This window comes from Telmatherina bonti (genome assembly GCF_933228915.1).
Source record: "Telmatherina bonti genome assembly, chromosome: 15".
Lineage (NCBI taxonomy): Eukaryota > Metazoa > Chordata > Actinopteri > Atheriniformes > Telmatherinidae > Telmatherina > Telmatherina bonti.
In genome coordinates, this window is record NC_136613.1 from 33,200,213 (window position 1) to 33,211,135 (window position 10,923).

The 10,923-nt window shown below is 38.5% G+C and overlaps 2 protein-coding genes across 2 annotated transcripts in view; one reads left to right on the forward strand and one right to left on the reverse strand.

Moving 5' to 3' along the window:
• pms1 (PMS1 homolog 1, mismatch repair system component) overlaps positions 1-5,148 on the reverse strand; it is a gene marked incomplete at its 3' end in the record, with an annotated part of 33,536 nt that extends 28,388 nt beyond the window's left edge. Inside the window, 5 exon segments of the mRNA XM_079254813.1 lie at positions 1,753-1,916; positions 2,814-2,916; positions 3,058-3,240; positions 3,565-3,708; positions 5,082-5,148. Of these exon segments, the coding sequence (XP_079110939.1) occupies positions 1,753-1,916; positions 2,814-2,916; positions 3,058-3,240; positions 3,565-3,696 (582 nt within the window). The 5' untranslated portion in view covers positions 3,697-3,708; positions 5,082-5,148.
• A 373-nt stretch (positions 5,149-5,521) lies between these two features.
• Positions 5,522-9,899, forward strand: ormdl1 (ORMDL sphingolipid biosynthesis regulator 1). The gene is made up of 4 exons (XM_079254413.1): positions 5,522-5,631; positions 6,549-6,728; positions 8,858-9,009; positions 9,105-9,899. Exons 2-4 carry the CDS (start codon positions 6,555-6,557, stop codon positions 9,238-9,240), a joined length of 462 nt encoding a protein of 153 aa, XP_079110539.1. The 5' UTR covers positions 5,522-5,631; positions 6,549-6,554; the 3' UTR covers positions 9,241-9,899.
• The last annotated feature ends 1,024 nt before the right edge of the window (positions 9,900-10,923 follow it).

The following is a 10,923-nucleotide window of genomic DNA, read 5'->3' on the forward strand; positions in this document are numbered from 1 at the left end:
CTTGCTCATCTAACGCTGATAACATCATTATTTCTTTTAGAAATCAAAGCCAGGCTGCAAACACTTCAAATAAATCCCTGCGCCTCGGGTTAGTCAGCCTGTCTGTCGTTCCTTTGCTTTTTGCTTCAGTCCGTGTGTTTCTACGAGCCAAAGTCAAATGACTATTTTCCATAACAATTTCACAGTTCAGTGACTCCTGTTCGCTCTGACAACAAAACAGCAGGAGGCTGAAGGCGATTGCTGTTTCCAACAAGGTCTTTGATTAGTAATTTAGCAGAAAAGCCTCTCAGTATTGATCTGTAACATGTAGTTTACACACATAAGACAACTTGTGGGGACAATCACCAGCCTCTACAATCAGCATGCACGGACAGTAAACCCATGTTCTAGTAGATTAACTCTTTTCCCCAGAGGTGTTACAAGGTGGAAAATGGGAATAAGCAAGCTTTTTACATTTGCAGCTATTTATATTTTTGAATTTGTTATTGTTTTTTCACTGATTGAATATCAGCAGGTACACGTAGTCTTATGGGCTAATATATTTGATTAAGATACCTGCATGTGAAATCGACTGCTCAGCCGAATGATGGAATTCCAGTTTTAAGATCATTTTTAGGATTAAAAGAAAAAAGAAAAAAGAAAATTTCTACACTCTGGAGATAAACTTTTATTAAATCTTCTGCTCCAGTTAAAATTAATCCTATTAAAGATTTTTATTCAAATAAATCTAAATTTTAAATAATCAAGTTTTTTCTCTTTTTCTTATTATTGTTGTGAAACTTTAATTATCATAATTCTTTTTATTTTATTCTTACAATTGTTACTAACAGCAGCAGCTTTAGATTCTGTATTAGTGGCAGGAGAAAGATAAACTACTTTGCAGAGAAAAGGACCAACTTTACATCAATTATCCACTAATCTGTCAGAATATGAACCTTTCTGTAGTTTACTTTTCAGAGATTGCTGTTAAAATAATCACAACTGTGAAACCTCTTTTATATGCAGCATTGTTTTGCAAATTTTACATAAAATTTAAGTTTTCTACATTTAAAACAGTGCTGCGAATAAATGGCATGTTAAAAAGTTAAAACCATGTTGGCATGAGAATCTGAAATGTAAGAAGGACACCTAGTGGTGGGAGTGGAGAAGTTTATTATTCTTTGAAGTTCCCCATTATTTCTACTACATTTATAATTACTGAGATAATTAGATTTAAAATGAAACACCAATATTTTACAGTTTATTTGCGTGAAAAGTGACCATTAAAAGTTACATTTTCTGATTTAACAGCAGTTCCACTTGACTTAATCCGCCTGAACGTTTCATGATCCTCAACAGCAACGTAGTTTCAACCTTTTCCACTGTGGATGTGAAGAACTACTTTGTTAAAACTTAATGGACTTCTCTGCAGTCAAACGTTGTGATCATTTCTGAACAATCATTCAGACTTTCTGGAGGGAATAAAAACTGACTGACAGCGATTATTAGGTTGGCAAAAATCCAGCTATCTGATTATTTGTGTCTGATTTCATAACTGATTGCCAGTAAAGCTCCATGCATCAGAGCCACCCACTGCCAGCCTTACTGAGGAACCATTAATACTCATACAATTCTGCTCCACAACACCAACAAATGCACAGAAGATTAGGAAAGTAAACAGACTGAAGTGTATCAAAGTAGAACTAACAGTGGAGACCGCTCTTTGCTGTCATCCGTGTTTCCCTCCTGAAAAGATGGAGCAGAGACACTGACCTTGTTGTGAACCAGCATTAGTCTTAATTCAGGTTTTATGATGGCGTAGGCCGTCAGAAGGTCCTGCACCTTCTTCAGTTCCTCCTTGCACTTCTTTGTGGAGGAGTAGTACTGCCGTCTTACTGGAAGATTCTTGAACAGTTTCATCACGCTCACTGTTGTACCTGTGAAAAGCAAGCAGAAACATTCAGGAGATTTGAAGTGTCTCTTGCAGCCCAACCTGAACGTTAACCGGGATAAAACATGCTGGTTCACGTCTACTCATTTAACTTTTCCTACATATGACCTCTTATTCATGAACACTCGGTGGTGGGGGATTTAACTTCGCTCCCTCTCCTCTTTTTCCTGCAGGACACATCGTCCATGCTTTCCACATCTTCATCCAGGTTTCCACTTTGCCTCAGATCATTTTAAATCAGCTTCAGTCCACAGAAGACGGCAGAGTTTCTGCATCCTGTTCACGGCTTTTCCTCTGCATGACGGAGCTTTAACCTGCATGTGTTCGGGGTGATCTGTGTTCACAGACATGATTTCTTGCTGAGGTTCGTTCTGATTCGCTGAATGTCTGGATGAAATTATTCTCTGTAGATGGTGGGATACTCACTGTCTTCTACTGAGGAACATTTTTCTGAATTTGTTGCATGATTTTAGACTCAGTTTGTCTCAGATTGGTAAAACTCTGAATCTTTCTCTGAGACTCTGCCTGTGAGAGCAGCTCTTTTTATACCCTGTCATGTTACTGGCCTGTTGCTAATGAGCCTAGGTTAACTGGGATGATGAGATTATGAAATCAGTTTAATCTGTTTATATTTACATTTTACAGAGTTGCAACTCTTATAGACTTGTGGTTGTAAACTGCAGAGTTCAGCCACATTGTGCTTCAATGGACACCTGCTCTTCGATAAAACAACAGTGCAACTGCTTATTAAAGCTGAACTCTTATGAAAACCTACAAAACGTCTTCATTAAAGAAAGTTTCTGTGTTTTATTACGAATTCTTTAACATAAAGAAATATATATTTTAGCTGACTACAAGATTTATTCAGTTATCAGTCCCGTACCTTGACCTAAGTGAGACGGTTTCTGAGACACTATTTTCCCTGTGAAGTCCAGCATATATTGGGTGCTGACGTCCTCCTCGTCCGTCTTCGTGGTTACAGACACCTGAACAGAAAAAGGTGGAAAAGTTCAGCTGCCAGTTGGTCTAATTTATACAAATACTGTCTAATCTATCATAACTGGGTCTGTGTGCCACATAAATGAGATTATAAATCTATGCAGGAGCTGGACTGTGGCCTGTCTCACCTCACCCACAGCACAGATGGAGCCCAGGGCCTCCCCTCTGAACCCATACGTTTCCAGATGCTCCAGATTGTCATGGCTGCAGATCTTTGAGGTGAAATGTCTTATAGCCATCACAGGAGTGTCTGCAGCTTTTATTCCTTGGCCGTTGTCGCGTACTTCAATCCGGTCCAAGCCAAAGTTCTCCTTAAATGTGTAAATTTATACAAACAGTTGGCAAACAATGCAAAATGTTGTGAAATCTAATAGTTTAATGTGAGTTGTAATGATCTGAGCAGTGACTATTGCAGAGTTTAATGGTTTTATTCTACAAAAATATCTTTCAAGCCATGTCTTTTCTACATATCTAGCTTCAAATATTCTCCAGCACTGTCCTGGCTAAATCAGAAAGACTAACTTTGAAGTGTTCACAAATTCAGGCGAAGCAAACCTGGTTAGTAAGGGGCATGTTTAGGCATGAACAAAGAAAACCATATAAAATACATAAATATGGACATTTAAACCTCATACCATCTTGATATCAATGCTGGAAGCACCAGCATCCAGGGAGTTTTCCATCAGCTCTTTGACAACGTTCACCACAGATGTGATGACCTGGGAGCTGGACAGCAGCCGCACAGTTTCTGCTGGAAGCTGCTTCATCGCTCCCGATTTCTGCATAAAAACACAACGTGGTTTTAGTTTGGTGACATGTTGATTTTTTCCTAATTAAAATCAAGAAAAATGATGGGCAAAAAAAAGGGTTTTTTGTTTTTAATCTACAAAAATCAGCAATATCGAAGAATTGTCAGAATCGCAATTTAAATCGAATCGGCACCCAAAAAAATCAGAATCGAATCAAATCGAGACAAATGCATATCATCAGAGCCCTAATATTTAGATTGACAAACACTTGGTAGCCTTTGAAGCTCAGAATAAGAGTGAAAACCTACAAGAGAATATTGAAGGGGATTTTGACTCATGTTTTTGGAAGACAATGCCCAATGTGTTTATTTCCACATTTTTAATTCTGTTGCTTATTCAACAAATGCATAATCCTCACAATTTATACCTTGTTGTAAAGGTGACCAATCAGGATTCTGACAATGTATCATACTTCATCAATGTGTATTATCAAATGGGATAAATAGTCAACTAAATTAAACATTTATTGCCGTTTCTTCCCAGTTTATTCATGTTAATATTATACAGGTGTGCTCATATTTATTCATACCCTTTCATTAAAGAAGGATAAAAACAGCTGCCTGTAAAATAAGTTGAAATTGACTAAAGTAATAATAAATAAAATTTTATGAAAATCATTACATTATTTTCTAATTCTGGTTCAATAGAAATATTTTTTAAAAAAGCAAACAAATCAGATAATTTATTACATATTACATCACTCATAAACTAATATTTAGTTGAACAATCCTTTAATGTTTCCGCTCCAGTCAGGTGTTTTCTGTTCCTCTCTGTCAGACTTCTGCACCTGTTGACAGGTATTTTGTCCCACTGTTCAACAGAAAAGTGCTCTAATTTTCAGGACCAATTTGTTTGTTTGTTTGTTTTTTCTTTCTTCAACTCAATTAAATAAAAAAAACAGTGTCTTATATTACTAAATTATATTTTTGCAAATTTTTATTTATTGTTCCTTTTTTAAATCTCCAGTTATCTGAGTGACTGTTGTAAATTCAGCCTTTTCTTTAATGAAAGGGGACGAATACATATGAACACAACTGTAATACTGCAGCAGTGACAGATCATTGTGAGACTTAAATCATCTTATTTCAGTCAGATACTATCAGTTAAAAGCAAATACATCAGAGGACAATTTTATAATCTTTCTGAAGTTGGTAAAATGCTTTTATAGTACTTTAATCTAAAAACTTTAATCTAAAAATAGTGAGCAAACTCCTCTGCAACTAACTAGCTTCCTGGGCTTGTTTATTCACTCTACCTATTCAAATCATTCTTAAACTAACGTAACAGCATGAAAAGACCATTTTAAACACGATAACTAGTTAAACAAACAAAAATAGACTTACTTCCACACACTTCTTTGGTCGTGTTGCTTCTTAATCTTCCACAACAGACAGACTGAAGCATGGACATGTCTCTGGGACTGAAGCCACACGCCGGAAACTGTCAGATTCCCGCCCCCTACACTGCACGCTGATTGGTTATCCTTCTGCTGCTGCTGGAAAACAGCATGCTGATTGGTTAGAAGCATCACGAAGAAAAATTTGTGGAACTTTTTATCCTTATCTTAGACTAGCAGGTAGAAATTCGTCGACGTTTTGTTAAAACCCTGACATTCTTACCACTGTCACATAAACTAATTATGCTTTGACCTGAGCTTTAGACTAATTTAACTCAAATCTGAGCAGATTTGCCGACGTAATTTAAATTACAAGAGGTGGGACACAGCCTGAGAAGTCAAACTCGGAGGGTAAGACACCTCTCGGGTAATGCCTTGAATCGTACGTCTATTTCCGCTCGAGCCAGTCTGCGCCTTGGAGCTGAGCACAACAGGAGGAAAAAACAATTCTCTCCATAGTTTGTCTGCGTAAATACCTCCACTGCTCGCTGCGACCTGTAAGTTTTTACTATGTAATTTATACTGATTTCACACATCCCTTGGTTAACTCTGTGTTTCTGCTCTGCGTAATGACGCAGACCAACTTGTTTGGACCAGTGCTGGACTGGGATTGGGCCCAGTTGTGCTCAAAACAAGTGCAGTTTAAAAGTCTGGTTGTCGAGATGAGGTTGCTGTTAAATCTCACATGATAAAAGTTGGTAGTAATCGATAGGACGTGCAAGTGGTCCAGTTTAATATAGTTGTTTCCAAGAATTTGTAATGTTGTATTTTTGATACAGCGATGATATAAACCATCAAATACAAGAAGCTAGTGGCAGGGCTTTAAGCACTTAAATGTGATGTGTTTTGCTTCTGTTTTTATTATTACTAGAAGCAATAGTTTTATATTTTTGGTCTTCTATGGGCTTGTTATTTACGTCCCTAAAGCTTATTTTACATTAGACCGAGGTGCACATTAAGAGTAAAGAAGTTCTGATAAAAATATATGAATAAATAATCAGCTTAATATCAAAATTACCTGTGCACTTTGATAAGTGTATTTATTATTATTGTGCAGGAATGACCCCAACTTCGAGGTCTTTATCTTGGTCCAGTCTGGCAGCTGAAAAAGCGCCAGAGGACAAAGTTTAGTGAGATTGCATAAGGTGTTTTTCATGATCACATTTAGACTATCAGAGGAACGGAAGTGCTCCAACAGCACTCTGATATTACAGTTATGTTTTGAGGAAAAAGAGACATTAAAAGTAATAAAAAGTCTAATACAACTGCAGATCTGCATTCTTATTTAGCTTTTAAAGATTTATTAATTTCAGAGTTGGAATTATTGTTGTATTTTCAGGGCATAAATGAGAAAAACTAAAAGTTGCAGAAAAGGTAAATACTGTCCAGTAATGTTGTTTATTTTAATCCACAGACCAGAATGAATGTAGGTGTGGCACACAGTGAGGTGAACCCAAACACTCGGGTGATGAACAGTCGAGGGATCTGGCTGACCTATGCGCTCGGTGTTGGTATACTTCACATTGTGCTCTTGAGCATACCCTTCTTCAGCGTGCCTGTGGTGTGGACTCTAACAAATGTCATACACAACTTTGTAAGTGTATTTTTTTTCATTATAAGCACTTTTCAGGTCAAACCAACAAATAAATCTGTGTAGACGTCACAGTGCGTTAGATATAATTTCTTGTGCCACAGTCAGCTGCTGGCTCTGCATGATGGCTGATGTTTGTTCGCATGTTAAGCCAAACAGCTCAGCGTCTGTTAGCGGCCGAGTTTGCAGAGAATTTGCTAACTTGATGAGATCTGCTGTGCTCCTTGTGGCAGAATGATGCGTAAACTTTAACAATTTGTTCTCGCCACATAAAATCTGTACAGAAAATCATCTTTTCTTTCATTAGAGGAAGAAAATCCAGTGAGGGTGACATGGTTGAGCCGTGTGAAGGAGTTTACTTGGATTGTGTATCACAGCCAATATGGAGGCCTATTAATAGTAAGAGCTAAGGTTAACTATAGCCTATTGTTTTCCAGCAGTGTGCTGATTATGTCTTGGCTCTATTAGTGTTTTAGTTATATCACTTTTCCTTTAGTTAGGCCGTTCTTCCATCCATAGTTCAGAAGTTTTACATGAAGACATGTAGTTGGATATCAGTCATTCCCTATTTTGTGAATTTTGTTTTCCTAAGAGAACAACTTTCTGTCCCATTTTTCATTTTTGTAGCTCTTAAATGTGTATTTATGTGTATTTATCAGGGTCCTGTGCAGCATAATAAATAAGCTGGAGCTCTTCTGTTTCTTTTAGGTTGTGTAAGAACTCAAAGTTGTTGGTTTTTGAACTTTGCTCAGTGAGGAGCTGAGCAAACAAAGGATTTGACACTTTATACTCTGTTGGCATACATAAACGCAGCCGTCAAAGCTCAAAGTTCCTCATTCTCCAAGTCCTACTGGGAGACTTTTTACAAAGATGACAACATTCACAAAAATCTTGAAATTTTTCTTTTTGTGTGTGTCTAGGTTAGAACAAATATGCCGACTCTGAGGTACTGTTGAGAATATTTATGTGTCAGCGTTTGAGTTTTCTGTAGTTTAGTTCATCAAAGTGCAAGTTTAAAATTTTCTTTGTCAGATTTTTAGAATTACTTCACGTAATTTGATTAACCAAGCTGCAGACTCATGTGCAGGTTTTACTCCATCAGATGTGCCCGTCGGCTCCATCATCCTGAAACAATGCTGGATGTGTGTGTTGACACACTGCAGGAGTTCATTTGCTTGACAAACTGTAAAAAGTTCAGCATATAAAGAGAGATGAACATTTATTTTACTGTGTGGCGCTTTCCTCTGTAGCCGCAACGCCACGAGGATCTCGGTCCAGACGTGTTTCTTGGACCAGACTGCAGGCTGACGTCCAGGTTCAGGATTTCAATCTCACTTTATAACCAAGTGTGATACTTAACAAATCAGAACAGACCCTGTAGACCTCCAGATACAGGTCTAGAGGTAGACCTCCAGATACAGGTCTAGAGGTAGACCTCCAGATACAGGTCTAGAGGTAGACCTCCAGATACAGGTCTAGAGGTAGACCTCCAGATACAGGTCTACAGGTAGACCTCCAGATACAGGTCTACAGGTAGACCTCCAGATACAGGTCTACAGGTAGACCTCCAGATACAGGTCTACAGGTAGACCTCCAGATACAGGTCTACAGGTAGACCTCCAGATACAGGTCTACAGGTAGACCTCCAGATACAGGTCTACAGGTAGACCTCCAGATACAGGTCTATAGTGCTTTTTCCCCAACAAAACACATTAAAACCGTGTATTTATGAGTTTTAGAGCAGACTTTTATCAAGTTTTGATGTTTTTTGGACTTTTTTTTACTTTTGCCTGCGAAGCAGGACCAGCTTCACCAGTATGAGATGAAATTTACAAACAACGTCCCACTGAGGCTTCTTAAACTAAATCGTCTGGAGTATAAGTTCAGATCATATTTAAGAATATTAATGAGAAGATATTATGAGTCAAACCCAATGTTTTTACCACTTCCTTACAGCTCTGTTTTGTAAATGTGAGAATTATCTAAAACTAAGTCTTTGGTTTTTATTTAAAAATTAAAAGCATTTTTCATCTCATTTATGTTCTAATAGACATATCCATGTGGTAACCCCAGCAGACTGTTCATGCATTTTTGTTCCAGAAATAACGACTGATATTTTTCTTCCTCTGCAGGGCATGTATGTCTTCATGCATGCGGTGAAGGGCACGCCGTTTGAGACCCCCGACCAGGGTAAAGCCAGGCTTCTGACTCACTGGGAGCAGCTTGATTATGGCGTCCAGTTCACCTCCTCCAGGAAGTTCTTCACCATTTCTCCCATCATCCTGTACGCTTTGGTCATGACGTAGATCTGATCTTGCTTCATTTCTTTGTTTCTTCTGCTTACATGTTAAGTTTTTGTGTGTGTTTGTTTTCCTGCAGATACTTCCTCGCAAGTTTCTACACAAAATACGACACAACGCACTTTGTTATCAACACTGCCTCACTTTTGAGCGTCCTGATCCCCAAACTGCCACAGCTGCACGGAGTGAGGATTTTCGGCATCAACAAGTATTAAGTTAATGTGAACGACGTGCCTCTCAGCAGTAGAAGCTAATTCCCGTGTGTTCTGTACCGCCGTTTTGTCATAGAGTCTGTGTGAGGGCAACTCTGGTTTAGATGTATTGGTTTAAAATGAGAAAATAGAGGTTTGTAGCTGACGAGATGCCATATGCATTAACTAACTTATGTGAATATTTAATGATGTATTTTTGGCCTGCGTAGACCTGGGCTGGCCCAGGCTTCGCTGAGGCTTTTGTTTGTTTGTTTTTCTTCCTTTCTTTGCCCTCAGCTCACACAGTGACATATAGATGTTTACTTTGTAAAGGTAGGAGCCTGTGGCTCGTCGTTTATTGGTACACTCTCGTTTTGATATGGGTGGAGAGCAGAATCGCTTTATTTGCATGATTTCCTTTTATGTGAATTATTCATTTGCAACTCAATCAGAGCAGAGTGGGCTTGTTTCTTTGTACAGTTTTTGTCTGTGTGTAGAAATAGGAAATACTCAGTGTTTACTGATGGAGGTCTACAGGGTCTGTGATAAACATGCGCTCACAGATGTTCTCTTCAGATTTGGACCTTTTTGCTATAATCAGAGCAGCTAGTCCTGCTTTGTTTAGCCACAGCTCATGGTGATATCCTTTGTTCCTAATCTTATTAAAATGTTTGTGCCCTCCAGTTGCTCCGTCTCATAGCTGTGGATTGGGTTGCTAACACGTTCTGGACTGTGATGGTGCATTAGGTACTTTCCATTAAGGAAAACCAGGTCATCTGGGGATTCTCTCATCTCAGGAAGTTTACAACTTGCTTCAGTCTAATCCTCTATGAAGGACTTTGCTGTAGTGGATGGTAGATCTTTGATCATTTTCTCCTATAATGCTTCTCAGGTACCAACACAGGACTGAAAAACTAACAAAACCAACAGCTGATTTATTGTCCTGTTCATAGTGGACTGGACTGATGGTAAGTTGTCAAATTCAGCATAAATAATTCACTAAAAGTGTGAAATCCTACCTGATGATACAAGTCATTACCTGCAATCACAATGGCTGCTGCGCTTGCTTTCTGATGAGGGAGGGTTCGTGTGTTGCTCCTGTACATTTAAAGGAGTTTAGTGTCTAAAACTGGGAACTGAAATGGTTTTAGGCGTAGTCCCAGTTTCCAAACTGGGAGACCTGCAGTAAAAGTGACTCGTTGCTGCCCCCTGATGGTCAGTGACCAACTCTGCTTCTTAATAATTTAAAATAGCACGATGCAACTTTGACTCATTTTGATCCCACACTGACGCCATCATGTGAGTCAACATCAGACTGACTTTTACTAACCAGAAAGATCTCTGAGAAGAGACAGGAGGCTGAATTAGCCATCATGACGGGGCGTCAAAGTTCAATCGTAGGGGGTTTAAAAATGTACCTGTAGCCTAAATTTAGTGTATTTTCCCCAAACATTATTGATCAATCCAGGCAAAGCTGACATGAGCTGGTCACATTTACCGTGCTCACAGATGGGTCATCACATCCAAAGTTTCTAACCCCATAAACAGCCACAACATAGCAAACATCAGGTTACAGCTTGTCCTGATAAGAGCTTCATGTATGTACCGTAAATCTTTGCTCGAATGGTCTGAAAGAGAAACTGCAGTTTGTTTTTTAACTTCACGTAATTAAAGAATCACAAAAAACTTTATTGAAAACAAATTCTG